This window comes from Epargyreus clarus, unplaced genomic scaffold (assembly GCF_041222505.1).
Source record: "Epargyreus clarus isolate Ecla_fem2 unplaced genomic scaffold, WU_Ecla_fem_2.2 ptg000034l, whole genome shotgun sequence".
NCBI classification, from domain to species: Eukaryota; Metazoa; Arthropoda; class Insecta; order Lepidoptera; family Hesperiidae; genus Epargyreus; species Epargyreus clarus.
Genome location: NW_027332239.1, coordinates 11,918,148 through 11,933,787, shown reverse-complemented (window position 1 = coordinate 11,933,787; position 15,640 = coordinate 11,918,148). Strand labels below are relative to the sequence as shown.

At 35.7% G+C, this 15,640-nt stretch overlaps 2 protein-coding genes across 2 annotated transcripts; both read left to right on the top strand.

The window, feature by feature from the left end:
* Positions 1-59: 59 nt before the first annotated feature.
* Positions 60-5,318, top strand: LOC140755984 (kelch-like protein 10). Its single transcript, XM_073091357.1, has 7 exons — positions 60-961; positions 1,041-1,222; positions 1,477-1,688; positions 1,977-2,125; positions 2,284-2,470; positions 2,911-3,033; positions 4,978-5,318. The coding sequence occupies exons 1-7, from the start codon at positions 119-121 to the stop codon at positions 5,166-5,168; spliced, it is 1,887 nt and encodes a 628-aa protein (XP_072947458.1). The 5' UTR covers positions 60-118; the 3' UTR covers positions 5,169-5,318.
* Positions 5,319-6,866: 1,548 nt separating this feature from the next.
* LOC140756104 (15-hydroxyprostaglandin dehydrogenase [NAD(+)]) lies at positions 6,867-14,337 on the top strand. Its single transcript, XM_073091516.1, has 6 exons — positions 6,867-7,207; positions 9,529-9,652; positions 10,038-10,144; positions 11,654-11,827; positions 13,486-13,640; positions 13,956-14,337. Exons 1-6 carry the CDS (start codon positions 7,115-7,117, stop codon positions 14,059-14,061), a joined length of 759 nt encoding a protein of 252 aa, XP_072947617.1. The 5' UTR covers positions 6,867-7,114; the 3' UTR covers positions 14,062-14,337.
* Positions 14,338-15,640: the final 1,303 nt, after the last annotated feature.

The window sequence follows — 15,640 nt, the reverse complement described above, 5'->3', positions numbered from 1 at the left end:
AAATGTTTAAAAAGTTTGTAAATGGATTTTATTTATTTTTCAGTGAAAACAAATGAAAATAAAAGATGTCTGTCATATCGACAGACAACAAGTTTCGACTGTCGTTTTTCGGAAAGGGATGGAATTTAATACGAAACGTCGAAAATTATCAAAAAATAAAAATTCTGTTCGTATAACATCATCTACAAAGCCCCGTTTAACTAGAAAAAGGACCGTTTCCAGGAAAAGAAAATGTATATGTTTACCTGAAAATTATTCAATAGTTGAATTTCCAGCAATATGGAACGAACTGAGACAGAATGGCCAACTGTGCGATGGTACGATTACATGTAGAGATATGAAATCTATTAGAATACACAGAGCTATACTTTCTGCTATCAGCCCTTATTTTAGAGCCATATTTATAAATTCACTCAAGAAAGGGGAACCTGAGGAAACTGAAATTTTCGTTGATGTGCCTAGCTGTTATATGACTTTAATTCTTGATTATGCATACACGGGAACCTGTGTGGTAAACGCTGAGAATGTAGAATATTTATTACCCTATGCAGATCGGTTCGATGTAGTTGGAGTCATTCAATTGTGTTGCCAGTTTCTCTTGCATGAGCTGAGGCCTCATAACTGTTTGGGAATATTCAAATTCGCTAGATGCTACTTTTGTAGTGAGCTTGAAAAGAAAGGAAAATTGTACATAAGACAGCATTTTTCTAGAATATTAAAAGAATGCAGTGAATTTAAATCACTATCCTTCGAAGAATTAGAAGATATATTACGGGATGATGAATTAAACGTTCGCAACGAAGAAATAGTATTCCAAGCAGTCAAAACGTGGGTAGAGCATGATTTAGAAAACAGGCGAAAACACATTCCGTCATTATTATCTTGTGTACGTTATGGTCACATTAGTTTTAAATATTTCAAATCAAAAATTTTACAATGGCATCCTGTGATTGATGATGAGGTTGGTAATCTCTCGTATTGGATACTAGAATTATTCCGAGTATAAAAAATAAAAACTATATTGGTTGTATCTTATTTAGAAATGTCAAGAGGCCCTTTATCCAGCGGTTGTCTTCCTGACGCTTTTGGACTCAAGACCCGGCATAGAAGCCGATCTCAACGACCCTTTGGCACGTCCTCGCATACCCTATGAAATTCTATTCGCAGTTGGCGGATGGAGTGCTGGTAGTCCGACCAGTTTTGTTGAAACTTATGACACGAGGTAAATATTTATTGATATTGAGATAGTAATTTAGCGTGTGTTGCAAAATGCATCCTTTTTTTACGAAGGTGAAACTTTCAAAAGGTACCCGGTGCCGTGAATCCTAGGCATTCTAATGCATCCTAGGATTATTGAGAGTTGTTGATAAAAAGTTTTAATTTTGATTTATAAAAGATAACCTGTAACTGTTATGATTACAATTTTCTCAGTTAAAAATCCACTGTAAGTATGTATATCTTTATTTGTTACTTTAGGGCGGATCGGTGGTTCTTATCAATCCACATGGACCTCACACCGCGCGCGTACCATGGCCTCTGCGCGCTTAACAATCTGATCTACATGATCGGCGGTTTCGACGGCAGCGACCACTTTAACACGGTCCGCTGTTACGATCCTGTCGCTAACACATGGCATGAAAGAGCCTGCATGTATCAAGCGAGGTGCTACGTCAGCGTCGTCGCACATGGTAAGTTACGAAAATATATACAATTCTGTAATCCCAAGAGCATAGAGTTCCTTTTGTGCCCGGCACCTATTTTTGCGTGCTAACAATCTAATATTGAACGTTCTGGCTGAACAATGACGTAAATTAAGCTTTTAACAAGCATTACAAAGATTTTGTCGCAATCGGAATTATATTACCATTATACCATCCGGTATAGGTGCATATTACCATCTGGTACTGGTACTATTTGTTTCTGGTAACAAAGCGATTTCAATTATAATTTTTACAAAATTTCTTAAACGCTTTCAGATGGTCTTATATATGCTTTGGGAGGATACAACGGCAGGACGAGAATGTCATCAGTGGAGCGGTACTATCCTGATAAGAACCAATGGGAGATGACAACGCCGATGAACAAACACCGATCTGATGCTAGTGCCGCATCGCTGGGTGGAAAGGTACCCGTAGATTGCTATTCCTAGCTACAATAACATTAGGTCGTCATCACGGTTTACCGTGTTTCCACTTTGAAAGTCAAAAGTGCGTAGAGTATCGGTACCAAATTTAAAAAAATAAACGGTTACCTATTATGACGTAATAAGTAACATTTTATTAGATCTACATAGTGGGCGGCTTCAACGGTCAAGAAGTGCTCAGCTCGGCGGAGGTATTCGATCCGGAGACGAGGACGTGGAGTTTCATCAGATCGATGCTGAGCCCCCGATCCGGGGTGAGCCTGATCGCGTACCGAGACTGCTTGTACGCGCTTGGAGGTTTCAATGGATATAGCCGTTTGAACACTGGTATGTATCTTCAACACAAACTTTTTTCAAAGTGTTTATTTGTCTGTATACATAAAAGAAGTGAAATGATGCAATTTAAATTTGAATATAATTTTATGCGGCAATATGTCAATGCGCGGCAAATTCTAAGGTTAATTTTATAATTTGTGCACTACGCATCATGAAAGTGTATTTGAATATAACAATAAACACTAATATCAGTAATATTATTATATGCTAGTAACTAGTCTTGAAAACAACTATAGTGATTTTGACGGGACTTGCCTCACCAATCACACTTTAGGGACATCATTATCCTTAATTTTCTACGCAAACTAAAAAAAATAAAACTAATAAAGAGATCGCAGTAAGTCCCCAATAACCTCTTTATCAACAAAACTGTAAACAGCTAAGATGTTGATAGTACGAGTCAAGTCGGGTTAAGCGCAAAGTTGTTGCAGGCGAAAAGTTCAACCCGCAACGCGGCGGCGAGTGGCAGGAGATTACAGAGATGTTCAGCGCCAGAAGTAACTTCGCCACCGTTCTACTCGACGATATGATTTTTGTTATCGGAGGGTTTAATGGTATGGTTCAATTTTGCAATAACAACGACACCTCTTCACTTCGTAAGCTGCTTTCGATAAAAAAGGACATTATGTACGAATAGGTCATAGATTAGTAATGTTGGTATAGTTCAAATTAGATTTGGGAAATTTTCTCAAAGACCAGTCATGTTCATTTCCAATTGCCACCAGATTATCATAGGCTAAATAAGGCTAACAAAAAAAACGATCAAATAGTAGGACCATTTTGGCTCGGATTACAAGACAGTGGTTCTTAACCGTTAGGTGGTTATAGGCACCTTAACGTATAGGCCATATGCACCATTTGGCTCACATTTGGGTTTATCGTTGCTAAGATATTTTTTTCTTTTCGGATGACGATGATAACATGTCCTTAATCTTTACAATTAGAATATCATATTTAATTATTTATTTATTTAAATCTAATTGCTCAGTTTTAGTTTTCTAACATTTTTCGCTATTCCTTATACTTTTGGATTTCGGCATCCATGCTACGTACTTATACACCGACACGACGAATTAAGTATTTAACAGAATTTAAATTTACATAAGCATAATATAACCATATATATGAAAAAATATTATTGTAATGCGCTGCATTACATTAATCTTTTTTTCACGCTAATAGTCGCCAATGACCATTTTTTCCCGCCAATATAATACCAACATAAGCTTTGGTTTCAATTTATAAGTTTGGTTTATGTTTATAAGCAGTGGCGGATTTACCAGCAGGCTGAGTAGGCCTTAGCCTGGGGCGGCAGATTTTTGGGGCGGCAAATTTGGGGACCGATTATTTTTTGCTAATTAGGAAGGCATGAACGAACTAGTTCATGCCTTAAACGTGTCATGAACTGGCGAGCAAATAAATAGGGAACCGTGTGTCACAAGCCGGCGTGACGAGCAAAAAAAAAACGGGAACCGTATCATAAGCCGGCGCGACGAACAAAAAACAACAGAAAACATGTTCTGAGCCAACGTGGCGAGCAAAAAAAAAAACAGAAGCGCAAACTACCTAGTCCGATATACTACCTAGTCCGATAAACTACCTAGTCCCGAAACTACCTAGTCCGGGAAACTACCTAGTCCCTGAACCTATTCCAGTATATACGCCTCACCTCTAGTAAGACATGACAATTGTAGAAGCAGGGGCGGCAAAAACTGTACAGCCTAGACCTTATTTTTTTTTTTAATTCGCCACTGTTTATAAGCAAACATAACTTCTATTAAGAATTTTGCTCCATTTACATTCTAGGAATTGGGAACTACACAACTGCATTATGTGTATTTTAAGAACCGTTAATGTACTTTTCGTCTTTGTAAGCTCCTCTATTTGTTGATCTTACGTGCTAACTACGTTTGCTTACATACAATACTCTTCATGAGTATGAAAGTACCATAAAACATTGTTATATTATGTTAGATACTGGAATTCGTAGTAAATCGACGGGTGAAGGCGGTGAATTCTCGTCATGAGGCGATCCATTTTTTTTGTTTATGATATAGGAGTAGCAGACGAGCGTGCAATTCACCTAAGTGGATACTGCTACTGTCGTACATCTATAATCTTCCCCAGATAGGATTAGATTCCTACCTGAGGTCAGCCACAGATACCCCTGAGGACTAAGGTGTGACGCCTCGGAAATGTATGTCTTCCTTACCACACCCGTCAAATCACGACACAGCACTGCTTAACATTGATTTTATTAGGTAGAAATAGGTGTGACGGTGGTACCTACTCGAGTTCCTAAAAATATACAGACATCTTATGCGTATTCTTATCTTCGTAGCAGCACTGAATCCATATCCATATCCATATTTGTACTGTGACTGAACTGGTCTTCGATTCAATCATATAAGTATTCATCATCTTAATTATAGCTATTAAGATCGTCACCGTGAGTTATTATATTTATATCATGTGAAGAGTAACATCAAACTCCTCAGGATCTACAACAATACCCCACGTGGAGTGCTACGACGGCGACACTATGGAGTGGTATGACGCGACGCCAATGAATCTGAACCGGTCCGCGCTAAGCGCGTGTGTCCTCACCGGCCTTCCCAACGCAAGATCGTTCTCATATCTCGCGAAAGCCGTACCAGCCGCCGGAGCTGATCAGGCACACCATTCTTAACTACCTCCACTCTTGAAAATAGAACAAAATATATTTAGGCTACTTCTTTTTAGAAAACCAAATCTAAATTATTTGTTACCAAAATTTCTACAAATCTAATTCTATGTATGTAATTAGTCGCAAATTTTGGGAATATGTACTTATTTTGATAAAATCGGTTAGTTAAACCTTATTATTATCAAATATTGCAAATTTTGCATCAAAAAAAACAATGAACAAAATTTTTTATGATTAATTTTACTGACTATATAAGATGTTTATTGTTTCAGTTAGACATATTTTTTAGATTTAGCTCTTTATTTTGTTAGTTGCAGTAGATTTCATACAATACGGTTAATATAACTTTGACAAATACTATAGGATTATATAAATCCTATTAAACTACATTGAAAGCACCTTAGTTATATAATATAATTTGGCCGACAAAGTACCCTTTAATTCCTAAAAATATTAATAGCAAATGATATAGACATATTTTAATCATTAATCGTACTTAAAAAAGATGAGTTACTGCAAATATTTTTCTTTTATGTAAATAAAACAGACAGGTCATATTTACTCCCAGACAAAATCAAACTCTTTAAAAATAATATTTATGTATTTACTTTTATCCAAAACAGTACGTGGTTGGGGCTAATGGGATATTTTGATTGTAAATAGTGTTTTGTGTATGATCCGTGTTTTGTATATAGAAATCTTAAATCATGGCTATAATTTTGTAATATTAGTGTGTATTTGTTTTTGTATGTTGACATTAAATCGTGGCATGAAAAAAATGAAAAGTTTTTGAAAGCTTTTGTTTAAGGCTTACATTTGTAAAATTTGAAGGTTTTACATTTTGAATTTATTACAATTTTTATTTTGGTGCTTTTGTATACAATTTGCGTCCAAAAATCGGTTTGGTCGTGTTTTTTTTTAATGAGCACTTATGTAATTAAATATTTTGGTGAACGCAACCACCGCTATCTGTGATATTTTCACTAGTCAGTTGAAAAAATTGAAAAAAATGTAAAATTTTTATGGAGAAAAATTTATTGTACCAGAGTTATTTAGAAATTCACAAATAAAGTAAAAAGTATACGGGAAATTGTGTTTTTCTTATTCACTCTTTACAGTAGCGTATGGTCGCATATGTTGCAGACGCATATTTATTCTTGCAGTTATAGGCTGTGCGGCGCCCTATATGACAAGAGGTGGATGGTCAGGACTCCGACAGTAGCTGGGTCCGCAACCTTCTCTCCCTCCAGCGAAGGTGGACGGCTTAGGGAACCGGCAACGGTGACCATAGTTATCCCTCCCTTCTAGCCCATAGTCTTCTTGTCCCGGCTGAGCCTTTGGCTCGCCTCCTAAAGCCCGGTGAAGCTGTACAGGTCGCTAGGACCAACAGTAACTACAGAAATCGAAAAAAAGAAGCTGTGCGGCTCATGCGCTGTTACATACATGTTTAAGTATATACTAATGCGTAAAGTAATATAATATTCCGATAAAATTATTATATTCAGCAATTCCACTATCATGTTCAGCAACTTTTATTCAAGGTCTAAGAACGGAGAAAATTCCCGTCGCTGTCGGTACGAATCATGTAACGATATAAGTACCACTGTAAATTTCATTACAATTATGAGAAGGTTACAATGGGGAATGGGACAGGCCGTGGCGATCCTATAGTAAAGCGTACGGCGAACGTACTACGAAACCTATTTATAGCGTACCTACAAAATGTCCTGTGAACCAAACGTCCACATGAACGTGGGTGCAGATAGCGAGAGTGCCGTGCAATCGTGCGTACATTTTACTACAGAAGGGGAATTTGGGGTGAAACCGGGAGCGTTCCCCCTACCGCCCCCGTCTCCCCTAGTTTCCGTCGCGATCGAAGCACACCCACATCGAGCGTAGTGGCGGCCGCATTCGGGCGCAGTGCTCTCTCAAAATAGAAAATTATCGCAATGGAACTGAAGGGAAAGGTTGCTTTGATCACCGGCGCCGCTGCCGGCATCGGCCTCGCCTACAGCGAGGAGCTACTCAAGCAAGGAGCCAAGGTGAGTCAACCCTTTCTTAAGTAAACACCAATTTTGCGCACATGCCTCATTACAACCAAGTTATCTTAAGTTCAAGGTAAAAGGTTGAAGTATGTGCTATGTAGCACATGTAGAATATTTATTTTGAATAAAATTAATGAGAATATCTTAAATTAATGTAATTTCGCTAAAAAGTCCATGTTCAAGCATACCTATTTGTATTGATTTTTGCCGGCGCCCCGGACGTCGGATTAACTTCCTTTTGCGTTTCCTTGTGGGTTACTGTGATAAGAGTATCTGTAGCTATGTAGGTATTTGTTTATGTGTACGAGCAAAAGTAAGACATAGTATTGATTGCAATGGTTACGTTAGAATCAACTTATTATAGCACACACCTACAGTGCTAATTGGCTTAGAACGGTATACAAACTAAACCGCAATGATTTAAATATATGCTACTTCCTTAAATAAGTAATTCTATATTAAATTTTGTTATTACGCAGCTTGCTCATTTATTTTAAGAATTTATTTTAACATCAAGATTATTTTGGTTCATGTCATTGATCTACTGAGAACAAAGAAATCTTAGCAAAGGAGGTACATCTATGCAACTATACGGATTTTATAAATAAACTTTAAATCAAAATACAGATAGTTATTAATAAAATCGGATCTCTTCGGATTAAGTTTGGAAAGTTGAAAACAACTAAAAACACTTAAGTATAACAATATATACCTATATAATAACAGTAGGTAACATTCAACCGTACCTACGCTAGTCAACCATTGGATATAAAACATTTTATATTTATTCCGTCATAAAAATACGAACATTTCAGTTATTCACTTAGTTAGGAACTCATGTCGTGTTGGGCGGCACAAATTTAATATTGTTTACTTTGCGTAAATTGGATTGAACTTCATACCTACAACAAAATACTACATGTTTGTTATTTTATATTTTGAAGTTAGGTACCATTAAATACATATATTGATAGCTTTTACAGGATTGTTTACGTATAGAGATATTTTAAATTTCTACATAGTTCTACTTAAAACACTATAATTAGTATTTGGCGCTCATATCCAAGAGAGTTAGTAGTGTCTAGAAGCGTTAAACTTAGGGAGGTGAAAAGGGCGCCCTTGCAAATTTCCATGCAACGTGCATTGCGTGATAATGGCCTGAGTAAATACTCCTTTAGCAGTATCTTCATTTCTACTTATTCCCCTTACTTTTACACTTATTAAAGTAAGTATTATTTATATCTCAAGGCAGTGCGGTGTGGATAGCCAAAAAAAAATTTCTTTAGCTTTGATATTTAGGTATAACCAGTTGCCTAAGATTTCCAACCTGTTTACAACTATGAAGTCTATTGGCTGATGTAAGTTACACCAGATTATAAAGTTGTAGTAAACTAGACTAAAGTACTATTGTGTTGTGTTGTACGCTAAGAGAGTAGTATCCATAATCACGGCTTTTACAGACACCTTGCGGGCTTCGCGGTATGTCCCGGTGGTATCGATTTTGAAACGTGAGAACGCTCGCAGATATAAAACCTAGGCACATTGATACACAATGTTATTGATAGGTGTACACATTGTTTGTTGTTGATGTATTTACTTTCTTTCCTCGTCATGAACAATAGATTTAGAGATCAGTACATCTGTAACATACATTTTCATTGGAACTCCAGAAATATCGAAAGATCTGGGAAACATTTAAATCATTTTGGAATCAGCAATTAAAATTAAAATGTAGATGGAAATACTTACTTAGTCAAAAAAAACAGTTTTACTAGTAGTAACTTCATTGACGTAGAAAAACTGGAGTTTATTTTGCGTGATTAAGTGGTTACTGTAGCTCATGTACCAATAGGTACATTTGTCACCAAATCCAAATACAAAGACAGAATTGTACCTAAGTACTAAAACTTTTAAGTAGGTAACGATGCGTGTTATGCGTGAAACGAGGATTAAGTTTTAACGCCAGTAAGCATAATTACATGTGTGCCATGGCAAAGTGTACTTTTAGTATGTTAAAGTTCTTTTCACAATTTTTCCTATAAACGCATTAAAAGCATAATAAGTTTTACCAAGTTTCTTTAAAAGTAAAATCGCACCAAACGCTGAATTGCCTTTTTTACACAACCTTACATATTTTGTAAATAAATGTTTGTTTTATATAAAATTACTATTTAACCCCCATTTCATACGAGTATGGTCTAATAATAATCCTAATAATTTATACCAGGCGGGGCCCCAACGAACCCCGGCAGGGTTAGGTAAAACTGTTGCATAATTTAAGAGTAAATGCTATATAGTAAACCACGATTTCTTCACAGGTTTCACTGTGCGATATTGATTCTGAAATCGGAGAGCAAGTGTCGGATGAACTGGGCGCCAAGTATGGCCGGAAGAACGTTCTCTTCTGCCAGTGCGATGTCACTGACTACCCACAGTACGAGGGTAATGATAATTATAATCATATTACAAAAATAGAACTACTATGTTATTCGTTAGTTAGCGATAAATTTGATAATATTAATTTATTGTAACATATGAGTCACGCGGCCTATATCTTTGGGTGGGTATCAGATGTCTACTCTAAGATGATTAGAATTATGATTTAAATAAGTCATTTTGTTCATAATACCAATTAAGGTTTGCTATTTAAGATAATTACTGCTTTGCTTCAATGACTTTATTATTTTAGGAATTTCTGTATCGTAAACTAATGTAATGAATATGTATAATGTTTTCTACATTATTTAAATATAACATTATTTAAATATACCATTATTTAAATATACCTTCAATTATTGAAATATAACAATTATTTTACCAATTGCAGAAGCCTTCGAGATGACCATAAAAGTGTTCAACAGACTAGACATAGTCATAAACAACGCTGGAGTCATGAACGACAGATTTTGGGAGTTGGAGGTTGACGTTAACTTGGTAAGTTATTATGACTATTTAGGTTGCGTTAAATTATAAATACTGTGAATATACTTATCTGTAATGATATGTAGAACGATGTGACAGCTACTTTAATATTAAGTTAATATATGCCCACACATTTATAAAACATATTATTATCTTTCATTATTCGGTTAATTTAGAAGTATTTATAGGATTAGCCATTTACTTAAATCGATTAAACGTTGCGGTGTATGGATAAGCTAGTGTTGACTTAGCCAGCGTTAGGTAATCCCTTCTTAAGTTAATCAGCTTTGAGTGCAAGAGTTCACACCTATCTTACTTAACTGAACCCTTGAACTTTAATATTATTTTATTTGTTATTTAAAATATAAAGTTTTCATGATCTCTTCAGGGTAATCAAAAGCCTATGCCTCTATGTCCTATACGATTAGTTAAAATAAATCGGTGCATTATTTGATATCGTACAAAATACAAATAAGCACATGGGCATAGACAATCTAAATTAATTTAATAACTATTTAGACTTGACATGAAATTGAAGTTATAGCCATTATTTTTTAAAAATATAAGAACAATTACATTAGAGTTTATTATACGTATTGCTATAATTATAATACACGCCTATCTATACCTATAATAATTCTATTTAATCAGGCTCATGTTTATCATATTATTAGAATGATTAAAAAAAGCACGAAGTTTACATATTTTTATTTAGGAAACTATAATTTTATTAAAAGGCGAGTATGGTTATAACTTATAACCCTTATATGTTGAACCCAGACGAAGCACTTGTTGCATTCATTGAACCACAGCCGCATTGCGACATTGCTGCGATAGTTTCATCTATTTCCCTTCCCACTATATATCGAGCAGTTAATGGAATTTTAGAATACGTTCCAATTGAATTACCAACAAGCCTTTATAGCGTGGACGGCCTTATGTGCTCCATATACCTACTACTATACGATTCACGACAATTCACTAGTTCTACATCTTGTGGGCATACATTATTAAAATAAATGTGCATGTAATTTGTATGCGCTGTTGAAACTACATTTCTTTGATAAAATACAGGCAAATGCTTTAAGTCAACTTGCAATCACGACATGAAATCGGTGACAAAATTATTTGAGTTGCGCTATTTAATCGTTATAACGGGAAAAATATTATAGGTATTTAAAAAGGTTTGATTTGATATCATACGAACTAACAAATCCGGTTAAAATAAAAGCTTTAATAATAAAACATTATGTACCTACTGACGTTCTAATTTACCAACGAACTCAACATAAATCTTGTTAGCCTGATAAAATTAACTGGTCGGTATTATGACGACTTTAGTTCATTGCATGACGTCGGTGCCATTCAGGTTAATGCCATTAAGTGTTTTGCTGTCGTATTTTACATACTTGCGTCTCATGTGAATCATACGATAATATATATTTTGCTATATCACTCTACTATTGTTACGCGTAATTCTTTAACATATTTAAGATGTTAATACTTACGTTTTAATTTTAGAATGGAGTGATCCGCGGGACTCTGTTAGCGTACCGCTTCATGGGCAAAGACCGCGGAGGCCAGGGCGGGACCATCATCAATACGGCCTCGACTGCGTTCAACAGGCCCCAAGTCTCGACGCCGATCTACACTGCTACCAACTACGCCGTAGTGGGTTTGACCCGCTCATATGGGGTATGCATTTTGAAAGACTGTTTATTATGGACAGTGGCGTAGCTACCTAGGGGCTAGGCGGGGCAGTGCCCCGGGGCCCTCGAACCCTTACCAGAAATCTCGATCGAATGGAACTTTTGGAAATTTCTCCCATTTTCAAAATAAATATGAAATGTTGCAACCCCACTTTAAACATGACAACTCAGTTGAAAGTAATTTAAAAGTTATGCCTAGGGAATCCCCCTAAATTCTTTCTGTACTAGTACTTAGTTTTACCTCAACTAACTCAAGCATGGACTGTTCACCAATCATGCAAGGAAATAATGAGCAAATATGGAGTGCTAGAATGCGACCTAACGGAACTATTCCGCCGTGGGGCCCCGGCGTTGTAAAATAGGGCCTCCCCCTCTCTTTCCGTGGGTGCCGTAAGAACCGGCTAAGGGATACGGTGCAGACCACCGATGCACAAATGTGAATAGTTTGCAGACATATGTTTTTTTGTGTTTATTTGTTAGTATATTGCGGTTTGGTAGACATATACGAGTATATATATAAATGAATAAATGTATTGATCGGCATGTTAATGCGCAATCGTATCAAATCGGGGTGCGCCGACACATGGACCCTTAATTTATTTAAGTAAGTAATGTTATGTGACAAATTAAAGGAAAAGGAAAATTTTGAAGTAAATACGTATTTTTTCATACATTTGCATACTAATCCTTAAGGATTATACATAAATACATATGTCATAACATGGAAGAATTTGTTGGTTAATCAACTAATTCTTCGATGTTATGACATATATGCTTGTAACTTGCGAAAATATAACGGACACATTAGCGTCATAGGATCGTATCCAATCGTGGTCCTATGACGCTTTGATCTGCCTATTTTAAGAACAAATGTCCCTACAGTGAAACATTTTTGATTTATGTGGAAACGTCATACTTTTGCGGAAACTAAAGCTAGGAAAAATTTTAAATAAAATAGTTATTTAGTCAGTTAGGCCCGACCTTTATATGATAAATCCTTGACGATCCTATTTCGTTTTATTAGCCAAACCTACATCCAGTATTAATTGTAATTTATGTTGTTACTGTTTAATATTTTTATTACCTGCCCTGCACTGCACAAAAAAGGGCTTACATAGCTTAGCATTTATAAAGTATTTGTATATTTCATATTTTTGTTTGATAAAACCTAATCAGTTTCCATAGCAGTGGGGCCCCATTTTTTTATTTGCCCCAGGGCCCTTGGTTAGCTAGCTACGCCACTGATTATGGACAAGTAATTTAGGTGTAGGTAGTAGGGTAGTAGGTACAGTATTTTAATGTCTAATTAAACTGCATAGTATACAAGACGATGGAACTGGACCACCTGGAATATGATCTACCACAGTGACTTACAGAAATTAAAAAAATCGCTTTCTACACTCACAGCCCCACATTCCCAGGATTCCCTGTCGTGGGTTCCCAGACCCTCGACAGGAATCTAACGTTACCTGTATTACTTTATTTGTCGTTTGTTATTGTTAATGTTGTTGTTACCCTTAAGATTTATTTTGTTGATAATCTTAAGGGTAACCTTAAGATTTCCGTGCTTTACGATTGTCAGTGATGCTGAAGGAGTCAAATCAAATCAAATCCTAAATTTATTTTGTTCCATAAAATTCACAGGATCAGTACCATGTGAACTTGACCGGGGTGAGGAGCCTCGTGATCTGTCCGGGGCTGACCGACACGGGGCTCGTGAAGGAGATCCGCAAACAGCTTATGTCCTCGGAGTACGAGGCTGCCTGGCAACGGGACAATGCTAACTGCAAGACCCAAAGGTGATAAATAGCTTTAAAATTATTCATTATCATAATCAGCAAATCAATATTGTACCTATCCATGCTTTGCACGAGTATTCTGAGGAAAAAAATAACTCTCTCCCCCCTTTCGAGACTTAGGTACATGATTAATAAAAAAATCTCAAAACCTTACGTAACTTAAACAAAAGAATACAAAGTCGCACCCTAAATGTACATATCAATCCACTCATATCAGCTATCATAATCCTCCAGGTTTCGTGTGAATTTCTTCTTTTCTCTTATCGTATAAAGAAGCAACTGAAGAAGTATAACTTGCCTTTTATATATTTCCAGTGCTGAACATGTGGGGCGGGCTCTCATAGAGATCCTCGCCAAGGGCCAGAGCGGCTCCGTGTGGGTCGTAGAGAACGGCCAGCCGCCCAGGGAGTGGCGCGGTTAATTTTCACCAAGCTCTAATATTTATGAAGTGTTGCCATGCCATAGAAGTGTATTTCATTATCTATGGTCATGTATCTTGCATTTAATACGAATAATGATCAATCCTTGTTGATTATGGAATATGGCAGATATTGGAAGTGAAAATGTATGTAGCTTATTAAGCTATCTTGATACTCATGGTTACGTAAATTGTACTGAATGTATATTATGAATGTGACACAATGCTAATATTTTTAGTCTAAGAAGATATCTAAAATTGATGTTCGTCGACAAGGACATTTGAATTTGGAATGCCTGTTCCATTTACAAGCGAGATTTTTTATAAAAAAAAACCCTTGTCAAAGAAATAATGATTGCATTGTGGGCTACATTTGAACTTAGCCATGGAGGTAATCAACTAAACATAACTAATATTAAACGGAATGTATTAAAAATATTGAATATTTTGGTAGTCGACATTATGTATTTCTGTTAAAATTTAAACATAATTAGTATATCTTAGAATATTTAAACGTATTGTCAACTATTGTCATTAACCACATTTTCCTAGTTCTGAAACTAAGCAATCTCAATAATTTATTTTTAGTATTTTATGTTATGTAACAAAGATAATTCTGCCAAATACGCAAAGATCCCTCTTTTAGCTGATACTATATACAAGTAACCTGAGATTTATTTATAAACAGCTGAAATAGAGGTACCCGGCTTGCTAACCATGCTGCGGGCAGTAAAAAATAGAACCAAAATTTGAAATCGGGTACTGCCCGGTACTGCTACTCGGGTACATACTTACATTCAATTTAAGGAGGATAGCTGACTGTAGTACAGTTAGCAGCGCCTCTCCCGAAATTCATTCTCAATTTAAGGAATGGCGCTGCTAACTGTACTGCAGTAATATATTGACAAAACGTAAAAAAGTACGTTTTTAAAGGTTTTAAGACGCATTTTATGCTTTACTTCCCTTTATTCCAGTACGTTTACAAATACGTTAGTTTAGATTTTCCTAACGTGCCCCTGACAATATTTTTTGTATGATTAATTGATTATTTGTACTTATCAAATAATGGGGTATACCATTTCAACAGTATGTAATAAAAACTTAGAAACATGTCTATACCAAAAATATTTAATTAATCTAATGGAATTTTAAGCACTTATGCTCAGCTGCAAATAATGATAGGATATTATATTATGCTTATTACTTATGAATTCTTCTCAATAATAATGAATATGTGTAAACAAGACACCTATATCTGTAAGCTAAGGTTGTGTACATAATTTCTTTCCCTAGAATAGTCACCTGTGTAAGAAACGGTATTTATATTTTTATCAAAATGTTTTATAAAGTGTAATATAACGTAGGTACTAATCGTGTTGACTATCAATATCATAATCAAGGGTGTATTTGAAATATGACGTGTATTACTGCATTTATTAATTGAAACTGACGTACTTAGGAATTTATTGAGATTTTGTGCCATTAGATCTAGTATAGGCTCAGATATTGAAAATGAGCAATAGTACTTTAATTCAGGAAGCATAGACCTTTGCTTCGTTGGATAAGAATCACATGATTTTAT